Source organism: Oncorhynchus masou, chromosome 28, assembly GCF_036934945.1.
Source record: "Oncorhynchus masou masou isolate Uvic2021 chromosome 28, UVic_Omas_1.1, whole genome shotgun sequence".
NCBI lineage: Eukaryota > Metazoa > Chordata > Actinopteri > Salmoniformes > Salmonidae > Oncorhynchus > Oncorhynchus masou.
Window position 1 is genome coordinate 72,939,420 of NC_088239.1, and position 19,336 is coordinate 72,958,755.

The window sequence follows — 19,336 nt, forward strand, 5'->3', positions numbered from 1 at the left end:
TCTCCTACAATCTCAGGAGAGGCGAAGGTCGAGAGCCATGTGTCCTCCGAAACATGACCCTGCCACGATGCACTGCTTCTTGACACACTGCTCACTTAACCCGGATGCCAGCCGCACCAATGTGTCAGAGGAAACACCATCCATCCAGTTGGCGAACAAAGTCAGCTTGTAGGCGCCCTTCCCGCAACAAGGAGTCGCTAGAGTGTGATGGGACAAAGAAATCCCAGCGGGCCAAACCCTCCCCTAACCCGTACGACGCAGGGCCAATTGTGCACAGCCTCATAGGTCTCCCGGTCACAGCCGGCTGTGATACAGCCTGGGATCAAACGCGGGTCTGTAGTGATGCCTCAAGCTCTGCGATGCAGTGCCTTAGACCACTGTGCCACGAATCCAGAACCAGCCTGGCCAGCTGGCTAATATTTTGAATTAGGTGTAGTAAAAAAAAAAGAATAACAGCCTCAACAGATAACATTTGCTAGCTAGATAAGATTAGCAAGATAGCTAGCTAAGGTTAGCATGCTAGCTAGCTACAGTGACAGCTGTCAGTTCCCCATTTGTTGATGTTTCTCTACTTCACATGGAAATCATCACAACATTCTTCCCCACCCCTCTTTGGAGGTGGAGCATAAACAAGTATTTCTGCTCTTGGGCAGGAATTATATCGGCTCCCTCTGGTGGGGAGCTTTTAATGCTGTTCACTGTAGAAATATAATAAGGTGGCCTAGGTTGGTCTAGTAGTCTGTAGTTGCTGCCTCCGGATCACATACCGCTCCAGCATGGGTCCGAATCCAGCCACTGCTATTTTAGCACACTCCCTCCTCTATCTTTTCTCTCTACCTCTGTCCTGTCCAATAAACAAAAGTACTGCCCCACTCCTTTAAAAAAATAAGAAAAGAAAAATGAATAATAACTCTCTAGAAAATATGATATGGTGCCCTATGTAATAATATGATATGGTGCCCTATGTAATAATATGATATGGTGTCCTATGTAATAATATGATATGGTGCCCTATGTAATAATATGATATGGTGCCCTATGTAATAATATGATATGGTGCCCTATGTAATAATATGATATGGTGTCCTATGTAATAATATGATATGGTGCCCTATGTAATAATATGATATGGTGCCCTATGTAATAATATGATATGGCGCCCTATGTAATAATATGATATGGCGTCCTATGTAATAATATAATATGGTGCCCTATGTAATAATATGATATGGTGCCCTATGTAATAATATGATATGGCTCCCTATGTAATAATATGATATGGCGCCCCATGTAATAATATGATATGGCGCCCCATGTAATAATATGATATGGCGCCCTATGTAATAATATGATATGGTGCCCTATGTAATAATATGATATGGCGCCCCATGTAATAATATGATATGGCGCCCCATGTAATAATATGATATGGCGCCCTATGTAATAATATGATATGGCGCCCTATGTAATAATATGATATGGCGCCCCATGTAATAATATGATATGGCGCCCCATGTAATAATATGATATGGCGCCCTATGTAATAATATGATATGGCGCCCTATGTAATAATATGATATGGCGCCCTATGTAATAATATGATATGGCGCCCTATGTAATAATATGATATGGCGCCCATGTAATAATATAATATGTAATAATATGATATGGCGCCCTATGTAATAATATGATATGGCGCCCTATGTAATAATATGATATGGCGCCCTATGTAATAATATGATATGGCGCCCTATGTAATAATATGATATGGTGCCCTATGTAATAATATGATATGGTGCCCTATGTAATAAGTCTTTGATATAGAGTTATTACTGATCTTTAGGGCTTCTTCTCATTGTATTATAGACGAAGCACTGCCTTTTCCTAGTGCCCCAGGGTCAGCCGTTGACAATAGCTCCTGAAAATGGTCTGCATCACCGATGCCTCTAGGAGAAATTGGAAGTTATGGGCATTTAACTTTGAGTCAGTCTAGGTGTTTTTTCCCCCGCTAGGCTTCTTACCTCAGAGACACAACAAATGTGTTTTGTTGTTGTTGTCTTTTTCCTTGACACATGTCACTTGTGTAGCCATGCGTAGCACCCTAACTGTCTGTCTGTCATTCTCCTGAAAATCTGAGCAGAACGCAGCAGGAACTGATAGGGAGAGAGAACCGGAATGTTCTCCTTCTCCGCAGCTATGGAGGGAGACCACCTAATCCCAGAACCCAGAATGTTTTCTTTGATTTTGGAGGGAAGCCACCATAATCCTTTTGAGGGGTTCATAAGCATCTGTTCCATGGAGATAAGCATGAAGAGAGGGATGAGAAAGAGAGGGGGTAGAGGGAGTGAGAGAGAGGGGTGGAAGGAGAAAGAAGAAGGAAAGACAGAAATAGAAAGGAAATGGAAAGAGAGGGGGATGGGGAGATGTGGGTAGATGAAGAGCAATAGAGAGTGGAAGAAGAAAGAGAGAGGAATGAGGAAGAGCAATAGAGAGAGGAAGAAGAAAGAGAGAGGGATGAGGAAGAGCAATAGAGAGAGGAAGAAGAAAGAGAGAGGGATGAGGAAGAGCAATAGAGAGAGGAAGAAGAAAGAGAGAGGGATGAGGAAGAGCAATAGAGAGAGGAAGAAGAAAGAGACAGGGATGAGGAGATGTGGGTAGATGAAGAGCAATAGAGAGAGGAAGAAGAAAGAGAGAGGGATGAGGAAGAGCAATAGAGAAAGGAAGAAGAAAGAGAGGGGGATGAGGAGATTAATAGAGAGAGGAAGAAGAAAGAGAGAGGGGAGAAATGGAACGAGAAGTGGGAGGGGATAGAGAGATAGAAAGTGAGAGAGCGCGAGTGACTGAGAGGAAGACTGGGAGATACTGATGTGAAGAAAGAGATTAGGGGTAGGGAGATGGGGAGAGGAACCGAGTGTGGAGAGAGGGGGAATGATGTACAGGACGTCGACAGAGAAAGAGAGTGAGGGAGTTGAGAGAAGAGAACAGGGGAGAGTGTGACAGCTCCATGCCAACCTCAGTGCTCCTGACACAGCAACTAGCTAGCGTGGCACTGAGAGAGGGAGAGGGACTCGATTCATGCCAAACCCTATGCCCCTGTCAGTGCCATCTTAACTCCCCATGCCAACGTGATGCCCAGCCTGACACAGCAACTAGTCTGTTATTTAGAGAAGGAGGGGTCAAAAACGGATGAAGTGTCCTTTTGGTCCCCTCTCTGGTCGTCCATCTTATCTCTCTCAATTCAATTCAAAGGGCTTTACTGGCATGGGAAACATATGTTTACATTGCCAAAGCAAATGGAATAGACAATAAACAAAAGGGAAATAAACAATGGAAACATTAGTAAACATTACCCTCACAAAAGTTTACAAGAATATAGACATTTCAAATGTTATATTATTGGCTATGTACAGTTTTGTAACAATGTGCAAGTAGTTGAAGTATGAAAGGGAAAATAAATAAACAGATACATGTTTTTTTTCAATGTTTACAATGTTGTTTGTGCTCCACTCTTTTCGGGCCACAAACCTTGCTGCTGTGACTGCACACTGCGGTTTTCTCCATACAGATTTGGGATTTTATCCATGTTTGATTTGTTTAACATTCTTTGTGGGTTTGTGTGATCTGTGGGAAATATGTGTCTCTAATGTGGTCATACGTTTGGCAGGAGGTTAGGAAGAGTAGCTCAGTTTCCACCTCATTTTGTGGGCAGTGTGCACATAGCCGGTCTTCTCTTGAGAACCAGGTCTGCCTATGGCGGCCTCTCTCAATAGCAAGGCTATGCTCACAGTCTGTACATAGTCAAGGATTTTCACAGTGGTCAGGTATTCTCCCACTGTCTACTGTCTGTTTAGGGCCATATAGCATTCCAATTTGCTCCAGTGTGTCAAATAGTTATCTTTTTGCTTTCTCATCATTTGTTTGGGTCTAATTGTATTGCTCTCCTGGGGCTCTGTGGGGTCTGTTTGTGTTTTTGAACAGAGCCCCAGAACCAGCTGGCTGAGGGGACTCTTCTCTAGTTGCCTATCTCTGTAGGTGAGGGCTTTGGGTTTAGGCATCGCTTCCTTTTAGGTGGTTGTAGAATTGAACAGCTCTTTTCTGGATTTTTATAACTAGTGGGTATAGTCATAATTCTGCTCTGCATATATTGTTTGGAGTTTTGCGTTGTACACAAAGTATATTTTTTTTGCAGAATCCTGCATTGGGTATTTGTCCCATTTTGTACAGTCTTGGTTGGCGAGTGGACCCCAGACCTAAACCATAGAGGGCAATGGGTTTGATAACTGATTGAAGTATTTTTAGCCAGATCCAAATTGGGATGTTGAGTGTTATGTTCCTTTTGATGACCTCACAACCATAGAGGGAAATAGGTTCAATAACTGATTCAAGTATTTTTTGCCAGATCTTAATTGGGATGTTGAGTTTAATGTTCCTTTTGATGGCATAGAAGGCCCATCTTGCCTTGTTTCTTAGATCGTTCACAGCCTTGTGGAAGTTACCTGTGGTTGACGTTTAGGCCGAGGTAGGTGTAATTCTTTGTGCTCTCGGGCAGGTATTCCCAAACTGGGTAGGGGACGCACAATGCCGTCGGGGGTCTGCCAAATAAAAATGTGATTCACTTTTTAAATGTTTTAAAATACCATTTATATTTTTCAACAGGGCTATACATTTGGGTGAGTTTTTTTTCTCGCCTGAGTAGCCTCGTTTCACTGCCAAAAATAAAATGATACCATCTAGTGTTCAGCAAAATAACAACACAATGTCAAATGCAGGTACCCTAGTCAAATAATTAACATTCAATCACATTATCCGTTACTCTCTCACTGGCATTCCACTAACGGTCCGTATGTAGCCAAACGTAGCAGCTGCTCATTCCGTTTGCACGAAAATAGATAAATGGTTAAAAAATGTAAGGCCGCTTCCATAGAGACACATACCAGCTCTACTGGTAGTACTGCAACTACCAGCAGTACTACACCTGCACCTGTCGACGACCCAAGTTGTTCTGCTTCCACAAGCACATCCAATGCTAGCATCAGTAATTCTACATTTGTTATTAGCCCAGCTAGCATGGACATTGACAGTTGTGAATCTGATGCTACTGCCCCCTTACCCGGGAAAGCACCGAACAACAGACAGGGACGTTGGACCATCGAAGAGGCGCAAATATGATGAGAACTGCATTGATTTGGGGTTCACTTATATTGGGAGTAGTGCCTTTCCTCAGCCACAGTGTGTTATATGTGCAAAAGTACTATTACAACTGGATGAAACCTTCACCCTACGCAGACATTTAGAAACAAAACATGACCATTTGAAAAATAAACCACAGGAGTTTTTTGAGCGAGAATTAAGACGACTTTCAAATAGTAAGACATGTATAAAAGCAACAGATACCATCAATAAGAAGGGGCTAGAAGCACCTTATATGGTGAGCTACCGAGTGGCTAGGACAGGCAAGCCCTATGCTATTGCGGAGGACTTAATTCTTCCTGCTGTCGAGGATATGGCTGCGACATTGCTGGGGGAAAAGGCAGAAAAAACTATACAGACAATGTCTTCATTAAACAACACTGTTTCACGACACATCAGTGACATGGCAGGAGATGTTTTGAAACAATTACTGCTTCGCATACAAGCCAGTGAACTCTATGCTTTACAGCTGGATGAGTCAACAGACGTGGCGGGCCTGGCACAGCTCCTGGTATATGTACGTTATGTTTATGGGGTTCAATTAAGGAAGACATCCTCTTCTGGAAACCAGAACAACAGGAGAGGATATTTTTTAAAGTACTGGACAGCATTGTGACATCAAATGGACTTTAGTGGTCAAGATGTGTTGGCCATGACAGGGAGACAACGTGGAGTGGTAACGTGCGTGCAAGCAGTTGCTCCTAATGCCACTTGGGTCCACTGCAGCATTCACTGAGTTGCAATGATATGGGCAGCGACCATGTAACGCTTTTACAACATACAGAAGTGTGCTGGTTATCAAGGGGCAAAGTATTGACATGTTTTTTTAAATTGAGAGACGAGCTTAAGGTTTTCTTTACTGACTATCATTTTCATTTGTCTGACAACTTGCATGATGACGAGTTTCTCACACGACTGGCCTATGTGGGTGATGTTTTTTCTTGCCTGAATGATCTGAATCTAGGATTACAGGGACTCTCCGCAACTATATTCAATGTGCAGAACAAAATTGAGGCTATGATTAAGAAGTTGGAGCTCTTCTCTGTCTGCGTTAGCAAGGACAACACACAGGTCTTTTCATCATTGTATGATTTTTTTTGTGTGCAAATGAACTCAAGCTTACGGACAACGTCAAATGTGATATAGCGAAGTACCTGAGTGAGTTGGGTCCGCAATTACGCAGGTACTTTCCTCAAATGGATGACACAAACAAATCAATTCGTTATCCCTTTCATGCCCTGTCTCCAGGCCACTTATCGATATCTGAACAACAGAGACTCATCAAAATTGCAACAAGCGGTTCTGTGAAAATTGAATTTAATCAGAAGCCACTGCCAGATTTCTGGATTGGGCTGCGCTCAGAGTATCCGAATATCAGGAAAATGATTTAAGACTGAGACTCTCTCCAATACAACCCAGCATTGCAGAGTTAGGAGCATCCTTTCAAGAACACCCTTCTCATTAACTTGTAAGTTAATAGAGAGCCCCATCTAAATTGCAATAAACAGTTCTGTGAAAATTGTATTTAATCAGAAGCCACTGCTACATTCTGGATGGGGCTGCACTCAGAGTTTTCTGCTTTGACAAATCACGCTGTTAAGACACTGATGCCCTTTGCAACCACGTACCTATGTAAGAGTGGATTCTCAGCGCTCACTGGCATGAACACTCAATACAGGCACAGACTGTGTGTGGGAAATGATTTAAGACTGACACTCTCTCCAATACAACCCAACATTGCAGAGTTATGAGCATCCTTTCAAGCACACCCTTCTCATTCATCTGGTGAGTTATTCACAATTTTAGATTAACACTTTTTTTTATGTAAGATGGTTAAATAAAGAGCAAACTAATTGATTATTATTATATTATTATTTGTGTCCTGGTCCTATAAGAGCTCTTTGTCACTTCCCACGAGCCGGATTGTGACAAAAACTCACACTCATTCTTATGTTTAATAAATAAATGATGGCAAAAAACAACATTTGAGAGTGTGCAGACCCTGGGGCTAGAGGGGGTACGCAGCTGGAGGTTGAATGTTTGAAGGGGTACGGGACTATAAAACGTTTGGGAACCACTGCTCTAGAGGAACAGTGTCAGGATATAATTTGTATTTGTTGTCTTGGCTACTGGACCTTTTTTGGAAAACCATTATTTTTTTGTTCCTGAGATTCATTGTCAGGGCCCAAGTCTGACAGAATCTGTGTAGAAGATCTAGGTGCTGCTGTAGGCCCTCCTTGGTTGAGGACAGAAGCACCAGATCATCTGCAAACAGTAGACATAGGATTTCTGAGTCCAGTAGGGTGAGGCCGAGTGCTGCAGACTGTTCTAGTGCCCTCACCAATTGATGTATATAAATAAAGAAACGTCCTCTTACTGGCAACTGTGTTTATTTTCAGAAAACTTAACGTGTAAATATTTGTATGAACATAACAAGATTCAACAACTGAGACTTAAACTGAACAGGTTCCACAGACATGTGACTAACAGACATTGAATAATGTGTCCCTGAACAAAGGGGGGGTCAAAATCAAAAGTAACAGTCAGTATCGGATGTGGCCACCAGCTGCATTAAGTACTGCAGTGCATCCTCCTCCTCATGGACTGCACCAGATTTGCCAGTTCTTGCTGTGAGATGTTGATCAAATAATTTAAATGTTGAAAGATAATGATTAAATAATACCTCTCTGAATCCTTATAATTGTATGAAATTGATTAGAATCATAAAATTATTATTAATGATGTGTGTAGTTTTAGTCAGAATTAGGGTAAAACAATATATCTGTACAATATATTTTTATAGTATCTTAAACACAGACTCAGCAAAATTCGGTGCCGACCTGGCTATGAGGGATTTGGGAGAGGGCAGGGAGTGCTTCTCACGGTCTCCCTAATCTTTGTCGTCTGGGTAGTGATACAGTATGTGCGTAGGATACCTACTGTTTGTGTGTGAAGGTATGTGCGTAAGGAGCCAGTATAAAATGGATGGTTTTGCACAACGGACTAGGACGTCCTCGTGAATAAACATTTTGGCTATTGTAGCTGGGACTGTCTGTTTCATTCAACCATAATCTTACAAATTCTGGGTTGTAGACTGAGCAGGTTAATTGAAGTTCAGTTTATGAACATTGATAACATAATTCACGTAACAGATGTTACGCCACTCTTCCACCAAGGAACCTACAAGTTCCCAGACATTTCTGGGGGGGATGACCCTAGCCCTCACCCTCCGATCAAACAGGTGTTTGGGATTATGGGATTAAAATCCTGACTATTCGCTGGCCATGAAAGAACACTGACATTCCTGTCTTGCAGGAAATCACTCACAGAACGAGCAGTATGGTTGGTGGCATTGTCATGCTGGAGGGTCATGTCAGGATGAGCCTGCAGGAAGGATACCACATGAGGGAGGAGGATGTCTTCCCTGTAATGCACAGCGTGGAGATTGCCTGCAATGACAACAAGCTAAGTCCGATGATGCTGTGACACACTGTCCCAGACCATGATGGACCCTCCACCTCCAAATCGATCCCGCTCCAGAGTACAGGCCTTGGTGTAACGCTCATTCCTTCGACGATAAACGCGAATCCGACCATCACCCCTGTTGAGACAAAACCGCTATTTGTCAGAGAAGAGTACTTTTTGCGGGTCCTGTCTGGTCCAGCGACGGTGGGTTTGTTTCCATAGGTGATGTTGTTGCCGGTGATGTCTGGTGAGGACCTGCCTTACAACAGGCCCTCAGTCCAGCCTCTCTCAGCCTATTGCGGACAGTCTGAGCACTGATGGAGGAGTTGTGCGTTCCTGGTGTAACTTGGGCAGTTGTTGTTGCCATCCTGTACCTGTCCAGCAGGTGTGATGTTCGGATGTACCGATCCTGTGCAGGTGTTGTTACACGTGGTCTGCCACTGCGAGAATGATCAGCTGTTTGCAATTTATTGCCCTGGCCACATCTGCAGTCCTCGTGCCTCCTTTCAACATGCCTAAGGCACATTCACACAGATGAGCAGGGACCCTGGGCATCTTTCCTTTGGTGTTTTTCAGAGTCAGTAGAAAGGCCTCACAACTGTGACCTTAATTGCCTACCGTCTGTAAGCTGTTAGTGTTTTAACTTAGGGACAGGCAACCCACTAGCGGAGTGCGCGCAAGCAAATAAAAATTATGGATATTAAACATTTAGGTGTCTTGTATCGGCGGAAAGCTTAAATTCTTGTTAATCTAACTGCACTGTCCGATTTACAGTAGCTATTACAACGAAAACATGCCATGCGATTGTTTGAGGACGGTGCCCCACGTCAAAATATTTTACAGGTTTCATACATTCATAACAAATAACAATTAAACATTCACTTACTTTTTGAAAATCTTCCTCTGATTTGTCATCCAAAGGGTCCCAGCAATAACATGTATTGTCGTTTTGTTAGATAAACTCCTTCTTTATATCCCAAAAAGTCAGTTTAGTTAGCACCATCGATTTGAGTAATCCACTCGTTCAACATGCAGAGAAAGCAATCCAAAAATCTACCCCTAAACTTTGTTTCAACAAGTCAAAATACGTTTCTATCCACTCCTCAGATGCCTTAAAATGTAATCAAACTATAATATTTCTTGCGGAAAGAAGTTTGTAAACACAAGACTTTGTCCCTGTAATAAAACATTAAAAATATTTCTTATTCGTTTTTGAAGTTACAAGCCTGACAGCCTGTGGAAGCCATTGGAATTTCATCCAGGGAGCTAATTTTCAATATGACCTTTTGCGTGCCTTTCTAAGAGGATGGTCTCTCTCAAAAAAAAATTGGGTTGGTTTTTCTTTGGATTTTCTCCTACATTATTTTAACATTTCTACAAACTTCAAAGTGTTTATTTTCCAATGGTACCAATTATATGCATATCCTGGATTCAGGGCCTGAGCAACAGGCAATTTTCTTTGGGCACGTCATTCAGGTGGAAATTGAGAAAAAAGGGGCCTAGCCCTAAGAAGTTTTAACGACCGTTCCACAGGGGAAGCCCATTCATTGGTTATGGTTCATTGAACAAGCATGGGAAACAGTGTTTAAACCCTTTACAATGAAGATCTGTGAAGTTATTTTGATTTTTACGAATTATCTTTGTAAGACAGGGTCCTGAAAAGGGGACGTTTCTTTTTTTGCTGAGTTGATGTTGCATCCCTCTGTCTCCCCTCTCTCTCTCTCTACTCTCTCTCTCTCTTTGTCTCTCTCTGTATCTCTATCTCTACTCTCTCCTGTGTCTAAAGTCTTGTTGTGTATTCACTGCATTCTAACACTGTCTCTGGCCTCCCTCTAGTGGTGAATTGTGACTGGTACACTGGTGAGTGTTCCATCTCAGTTGATAACTTAGGTTGTATCAGCTAGTTTATTATTGCTAGTGTATTACAGCAATGTTTGAATATCCGAAAATAGGTGTACTGTAATGTACTGTATGTGTCTGTCGTTATAAGGAGTGCTTTCCTCTTGCTTCGCATGACAGTGAGAAGTGCATGATGCCCTGTAACAACCCACATGTGAACACGTTGGAGAGTACTGTATTTCGACCCAGTCACAGTCTCCTAAGCCCTTCACTAACACACACACATTTAAATACTTCATTTAATCCACCATACAAATTTACAAACAAAAGGATCCAAACATTTCAAAGGTCCCTGTCTGCATGGCACTCCAGGGTACAGGAAGCACCTCCTTCTCCAAACAGCTAGGCTGCCCACGACAGCTGAAACAGAGCAGTACCTAGCCAATTGCATTGCTGTAGGTTTGTCAGCCCGCAATCTTGAGGCCACACACTGCAAGCCTCTGTACGTGGTCAAGACTGCCAAATATCAGCACCACCAGCTTGTACCTCCATCCAGGCTGTCCCAGCACCACGAGGGGCTGGTACTGAAGCAGCGTGTTAAAAAAGGCTGCTCCATGTAGCCGTCCAATCAGCACCTCCCCCTGACCTCCCCACAAATATATCTGGTGTATTTGGTACACAGGAAAACACATCATCATCAACATCGAACCATCTTCCACTTACACAATAATGTTTATGCATCTGTGCTGTTGGTGAGACCAGTTGTCTCAACTCGCTGGCTATCAGGTCAACAAGGCGGTCATACAAGGATTTGTCAGTCCTTGTATGAACAGCAGCCACTGTGTGGAATACAACATGACTCATGGTTTGCATGGTACCAGAGTGCTACATTGTATTTTGTTGAAGGTACAGTTATTTACATTTAAGTTATGCCGAAACGTTGGCGATTTACCCAGTAAATACCTGGGAGTCTATAGTGTGTAAGACTCTTTATTTGTTTTATAGCTCATAGAACTTGCAGCCTCGTCTTAACAGCAAAGGTGAGAATGTCCTCGCCAACAGCAGCGTTCTGGTACATGGAATGGGAGTGGTCAGCACAGTCCAGAGCAGTGAGTTTCCCCTGCAGCCTCAGGCTGGTCCAGTGTTGCAGGAGCTGGGAGACAGAGTGGTCAGCACAGTCCAGAGCAGTGAGTTTCCCCTGCAGCCTCAGGCTGGTCCAGTGTTGCAGGAGCTGGGAGACAGAGTGGACATCACAGTCCAGAGCAGTGAGTTTCCCCTGCAGCCTCAGGCTGGTCCAGTGTTGCAGGAGCTGGGAGACAGAGTGGACATCACAGTCCAGAGCAGTGAGTTTCCCCTGCAGCCTCAGGCTGGTCCAGTGTTGCAGGAGCTGGGAGACAGAGTGGACATCACAGTCCAGAGCAGTGAGTTTCCCCTGCAGCCTCAGGCTGGTCCAGTGTTGCAGGAGCTGGGAGACAGAGTGGTCAGCACAGTCCAGAGCAGTGAGTTTCCCCTGCAGCCTCAGGCCAGTCCAGTGTTGCAGGAGCTGGGAGACAGAGTGGTCAGCACAGTCCAGAGCAGTGAGTTTCCCCTGCAGCCTCAGGCTGGTCCAGTGTTGCAGGAGCTGGGAGACAGAGTGGACATCACAGTCCAGAGCAGTGAGTTTCCCCTGCAGCCTCAGGCCAGTCCAGTGTTGTAGTAGCTGGGAGACAGAGTGGTCAGCACAGTCCAGTGCAGTGAGTTTCCCCTGCAGCCTCAGGCTGGTCCAGTGTTGCAGGAGCTGGGAGACAGAGTGGTCAGCACAGTCCAGAGCAGTGAGTTTCCCCTGCAGCCTCAGGCTGGTCCAGTGTTGCAGGAGCTGGGAGACAGAGTGGTCAGCACAGTCCAGAGCAGTGAGTTTCCCCTGCAGCCTCAGGCTGGTCCAGTGTTGCAGGAGCTGGGAGACAGAGTGGTCAGCACAGTCCAGAGCAGTGAGTTTCCCCTGCAGCCTCAGGCTGGTCCAGTGTTGCAGTAGCTGGGAGACAGAGTGGTCAGCACAGTCCAGAGCAGTGAGTTTCCCCTGCAGCCTCAGGCTGGTCCAGTGTTGCAGGAGCTGGGAGACAGAGTGGACATCACAGTCCAGAGCAGTGAGTTTCCCCTGCAGCCTCAGGCTGGTCCAGTGTTGTAGTAGCTGGGAGACAGAGTGGACATCACAGTCCAGAGCAGTGAGTTTCCCCTGCAGCCTCAGGCCAGTCCAGTGTTGTAGTAGCTGGGAGACAGAGTGGTCAGCACAGTCCAGAGCAGTGATTTCCCCTGCAGCCTCAGGCTGGTCCAGTGTTGCAGGAGCTGGGAGACAGAGTGGACATCACAGTCCAGAGCAGTGAGTTTCCCCTGCAGCCTCAGGCCAGTCCAGTGTTGTAGTAGCTGGGAGACAGAGTGGTCAGCACAGTCCAGAGCAGTGATTTCCCCTGCAGCCTCAGGCCAGTCCAGTGTTGTAGTAGCTGGGAGACAGAGTGGTCATCACAGTCCAGAGCAGTGATTTCCCCTGCAGCCTCAGGCTGGTCCAGTGTTGTAGTAGCTGGGAGACAGAGTGGACATCACAGTCCAGAGCAGTGAGTTTCCCCTGCAGCCTCAGGCTGGTCCAGTGTTGTAGGAGCTGCATCCGTCTGATAGGAGTGTTTCCTGCATTTAGGATGAGATGTTCCATCATGGGTGACAGAAGTCTCCACAACAACACTGCGATCTGCCACAACTGCATCAGAGGCCGTCACTGGCTCAGTTTACATATCAGTCCGTGTCCACCTGAGCTCCACTCCAGTCCTGTTCCACAGGTCGTTGATGTCCAGCCAGTCTGACCAGACTCCAAAGCCCACAGCACGAGTGTCCAATTTTCCATTGGCCTTCCTCCTGAGGCCCAGGAAGTTGTCCTCAGTGTCCTTGGCCTGTGGAACCTTCCGACTCCGTAGGTCCAGGAGGAGGGAAGCTCTGGCTAACTCCTTAACTGTCACATCGTCACTGTTGAGCATGTTCAACAGGTGAGTCAGTCTGGTAGCAGTGTAAATCCACACAACATTCAGGACACCTAAACCCTCCTCTCTTTGGCTCAGGAAGTCAATGTCACATGTGGTGTGTTGAAGCAGAGCCACTCTCTCACCACTTGAACAGTTCTGTTATTCATTTCCCTCAGAACCTTCTGTGGGAGAGGCACATTTGCAAGCAGATGTTGAATCTTTTCTAGGGCCACCTTTCTCACAAATCAAATGTTATTTGTCACATGCTCTGAATACAACAGGTGTAGAACTTACCGTGAAATGCTTACTTACAAGCCCTTAACCAACAATGCAGTTCAAGAAAGAGTTAAGAAAATATTTACTAAATAAACTAAAGTAAAAATAGTAAAATACAAATAAAAAGTAACACAATAAAATAACATTAACGAGGCTATATACAGGGGTACTGGTACCGAATCTCTGTGTGGAGGTTAGGGTTGGTCCAGTTATTTTGTACATGTACTGTAGGTAGGGGTAAAGTGACTATGCATAGATAATGAACAGCAAATAGCAGCAGTGTAAAAACATATGGAAGGGGGGGTCAATGTAAATAGTCCAGGTGGCCATTTGATTAATTGTTCAGCAGTCTTATGCCTGGATGTAGAAGCTGTTATGAAGCCTTTTGGTCCTAGACTTGACGCTCCGGTACCTCTTGAGAAAACTGTCTTTGACTTGGGTGACTGGAGTCTCTGACAATTTTTGGGCCTTCCTCTGATACCACCGAGTGTAGAGGTCCTGGATGGTAGGAAGCTTGGCCCCAGTGATGTACTGGGCCGTACTCACAACCCTCTGTAGTGCCTTATGGTCAGATGCCGAGCAGTTGCCATACCAGGCGGTGATGCAACCGGTCTTTACAGTCTCTTGAGGGGGAAAAGGTGTTGTCGTGACCTCTCTGGTTACTTGTATATGGATTATGATCTTTGTGGTAACTTGTATATGGATTATGATCTCTGTGGTAACTTGTATATGGATGTATGATCTCTGTGGTAACTTGTATATGGATGATGATCTCTGTGGTAACTGGTATCTGTACAGGGTGAACTTTAAACTAGTCCATAAAAAGGGGTTTTATTGTCTTTAGGAATTCTGTCATGTATGATCTCTGTGGTAACTTGTATATGGATGATGATCTCTGTGGTAACTTGTATATGGATGTATGATCTCTGTGGTAACTTGTATATGGATGTATGATCTCTGGTAACTTGTATATGGATGATGATCTCTGTGGTAACTTGTATATGGATGTATGATCTCTGGTAACTTGTATATGGATGTATGATCTCTGTGGTAACTTGTATATGGATGTATGATCTCTGGTAACTTGTATATGGATGTATGATCTCTGGTAACTTGTATATGGATGTATGATCTCTGGTAACTTGTATATGGATGTATGATCTCTGGTAACTTGTATATGGATGATGATCTCTGTGGTAACTTGTATATGGATGTATGATCTCTGATAACTTGTATATGGATGTATGATCTCTGATAACTTGTATATGGATGTATGATCTCTGGTAACTTGTATATGGATGTATGATCTCTGGTAACTTGTATATGGATGTATGATCTCTGGTAACTTGTATATGGATGTATGATCTCTGTGGTAACTTGTATCTGCAAGTATAAAAAGGGGTTTTATTGTCTTTAGGAATTCGGTTATATCTGCATTAGATCTCATCTCCCACACAAGCCTTTAGATGCTGTGACACCCTGTGGAGATGGGACCTGGATGATCAGGTTACTGTAACTTGTTTCGTTTGATTGTTCAATGGTGGTTGTTTTGATTTGAAAGAGTTACACCCTCAAATGTTCTAAATGGAATGACATGCCTTTGATCTGCCTCTTATCTTGCTTCCTGCCCATAGAATAAGTTTGTATGAAATGCTTCTATTGTAAGCTACCCAGGGATTCAGCCTAAGTAGTTCTGTTATGTAACTCAACTCTTCATGCCTAGAATAATGCCTTTACCTTTATTTAAATAGGCAAGCCAGTTAGAAACAAATTCTTATTTTCATTCACGGCCTAGGAGCAGTGGCTTAACTGCCTTGTTCAGGGGCAGAACGACATATTTTTACCTTGTCAGCTCGGGGATTTGATCTTGCAACCTTCCAGTTACTAGTCCAATGCTCTAACCACAAGGCTACCTGCTGCCCTGTTCATTTTACAATGTTAATACTTGCCTTGATAGATCTCAAATAGTATTTGAACCCAGGGTTGGTGGTGTGTCCACCCTTCTCATCGTGACTGTCTTGCCGTCAGGACTACGAGAGCCGCTCCAGCTACATGGTGTCTCCGAATGGCGTGGTTTCTCCCAGCAGCCCCTGCTCTCCGCTTCTGACCCCGCTGGCGGCGCATCACTACCTCCAGCTCCTCCAACAGCAGATCCAACAGCAGCAGCAACACACGCAGGTGGCCGTCGCACAGGTGAGAGAGAGACACACACACACATTTATGACACACACAGTCTTATACAGCTAACCTTGTGGGGACACACAATTCCGTCCCATTCAAAATCCTATTTTCCCTAACCCTAAACCTAACCCATACTCTTACCCTAACCCTAACCTTAACCCAAAAACCTAGCCTTAACCCTGAACCTAACCCTAGCTCCTAAACCTAACCCTAGCTCCTAACCCTAACCCTAAACCTAACCTAACCCTAGCTCCTAACCCTAAACCTAACCCTAACACAAAACTAACCCTAGCTCCTAACCCTAAACCTGACCTAACCCTAGCTCCTGACCCTAACACAAAACTAACCATAGCTCCTAACCCTAACACAAAACTAACCCTAGCTCCTAACCCTAAACCTAACCCTAGCTCCTAACCCTAACACAAAACTAACCCTTAACATAATTCTAACCCTAGCTCCTAACCCTAACACAAAACTAACCCTAGCTCCTTACCCTAAACCTAACCTAACCCTAGCTCCTGACCCATAATTCTAACCCTAACACTTATTCTAACCTTAACACTAAACCCCCTAGAAACAGCATTTGACCTTGTGGGGACAAACAAAATGGCCCCACAAGAATAGTTAAACACGTCCACAGATGCAAACACACATTCACATACACATTTATGACACACACACAGTCTTGTATAACTGACCTTGTGAACACACACAATTCAGTCCCATTCAAAATCCTATTTTCCATAACCCTAAACCTAACCTTAACCCAAAAACCTAGCTCATTACCCTAACCCTAAAACTAATCCTAGCTCCTAACCCTTAACCTAACACTAATTCTAACATTAACCCTAAATCCTCTAGAAATAGCATTGGTGGGGGACAAACAAAATGTCGCTAGTTGGTTAAATTGTATTTGTTTTTATTTTTAATTACTACTCTAGTTGAACACGTCCACACACACACACACACACACACACACACACACACACACACACACACACACACACACACACACACACACACACACACACACCAAGCTGTTGTATATCTGTGGTCCAGTTGTCTGGTCAGTGAGACACAGTTGTCCTCCTCAGGCATCAGCTGACCACCACACGCTCTTTATTGGTTTCTACTGCGTTACATTCACTAGGTCATCCTGTACACCAGTCCAGTGGCTCAGGACATTGTGGTAGCAATGCCAGGGTGGTGAGTTCGATTCCCGCTGGCGTTGTCAGTATATGCATGTATGCACACATTGTTTTAAGTCGTATTGTATAAAAGCATCTGCTAAATTGCATATATTGTACATACACGTGCAAAGGTTAATTAATTCATGCACATAATATAACCAGCCCTACAGTGTACATAATATAACCAGCCCTACAGTGCACATAATATAACCAGCCCTACAGTGTACATAATATAACCAGCCCTACAGTGCACATAATATAACCAGCCCTACAGTGCGCATAATATAACCAGCCCTACAGTGCACATAATATAACCAGCCCTACAGTGCACATAATATAACCAGCCCTACAGTGCACATAATATAGCCAGCCCTACAGTGCACATAATATAACCAGCCCTACAGTACACATAATATAACCAGCCCTACAGTGCACATAATATAGCCAGCCCTACAGTACACATAATATAACCAGCCCTACAGTGCACATAATATAACCAGCCCTACAGTACACATAATATAACCAGCCCTACAGTACACATAATATAACCAGCCCTACAGTGCACATAATATAGCCAGCCCTACAGTACACATAATATAACCAGCCCTACAGTGCACATAATATAACCAGCCCTACAGTGCACAAAATATAACCAGCCCTACAGTGCACATAATATAATAATATAACCAGCCCTACAGTGCACATAATATAACCAGCCCTACAGTGCACAAAATATAGCCAGCCCTACAGTGCACATAATATAATAATATAACCAGCCCTACAGTGCACATAATATAACCAGCCCTACAGTGCACAAAATATAGCCAGCCCTACAGTGCACATAATATAATAATATAACCAGCCCTACAGTGCACATAATATAATAATATAACCAGCCCTACAGTGCACATAATATAATAATATAGCCAGGCCTACAGTGCACATAATATAATAATATAGCCAGCCCTACAGTGCACATAATATAATAATATAACCAGCCCTACAGTGCACATAATATAATAATATAACCAGCTCTACAGTGCACATAATATAATAATATAACCAGCCCTACAGTGCACATAATATAATAATATAACCAGCTCTACAGTGCACATAATATAATAATATAACCAGCCCTACAGTGCACATAATATAACCAGCCCTACAGTACACATAATATAACCAGCCCTACAGTACACATAATATAACTAGCCCTACAGTACACATAATATAACCAGCCCTACAGAACACATAATATAACCAGCCCTACAGTACACATAATATAACCAGCCCTACAGTACACATAATATAACCAGCCCTACAGTACACATAATATAACCAGCCCTACAGTACACATAATATAATAATATAACCAGCTCTACAGTGCACATAATATAATAATATAACCAGCCCTACAGTACACATAATATAACCAGCCCTACAGTACACATAATATAACCAGCCCTACAGTGCACATAATATAACCAGCCCTACAGTACACATAATATAACCAGCCCTACAGTGCACATAATATAACCAGCCCTACAGTACACATAATATAACCAGCCCTACAGTACACATAATATAACCAGCCCTACAGTGCACATAATATAACCAGCTTTACAGTACACATAATATAACCAGCCCTACAGTACACATAATATAACCAGCCCTACAGTGCACATAATATAACCAGCCCTACAGTACACATAATATAACCAGCCCTACAGTGCACATAATATAACCAGCCCTACAGTGCACATAATATAACCAGCCCTACAGTACACATAATATAACCAGCCCTACAGTACACATAATATAACCAGCCCTACAGTGCACATAATATAACCAGCCCTACAGTACACATAATATAACCAGCCCTACAGTGCACATAATATAACCAGCTTTACAGTACACATAATATAACCAGCCCTACAGTACACATAATATAACCAGCCCTACAGTACACATAATATAACCAGCCCTACAGTGCACATAATATAACCAGCCCTACAGTACACATAATATAACCAGCCCTACAGTACACATAATATAATAATATATCCAAGTCTTATTCAGTACTGTAGTACTGATGTGCAGTGGGGGACTGACTGTTTGGCTTAATCACGGCATCATGTACCTCATTTGGCACTATTGTCTGCCTGTCTCTCTGCTGCATGACCACTAGGGAGCACTGCCATCACAGCA

The 19,336-nt window shown here is 43.6% G+C and overlaps 1 protein-coding gene across 1 annotated transcript in view; it reads left to right on the forward strand.

Moving 5' to 3' along the window:
* Positions 1-19,336, forward strand: part of LOC135518219 (carboxyl-terminal PDZ ligand of neuronal nitric oxide synthase protein-like) — a 159,342-nt gene that overhangs the window by 126,764 nt on the left and 13,242 nt on the right. The window contains exon 8 of the mRNA XM_064943212.1: positions 15,786-15,950. Within this exon, the coding sequence (XP_064799284.1) occupies positions 15,786-15,950 (165 nt within the window). The remainder of the gene's footprint in view (positions 1-15,785; positions 15,951-19,336) is intronic.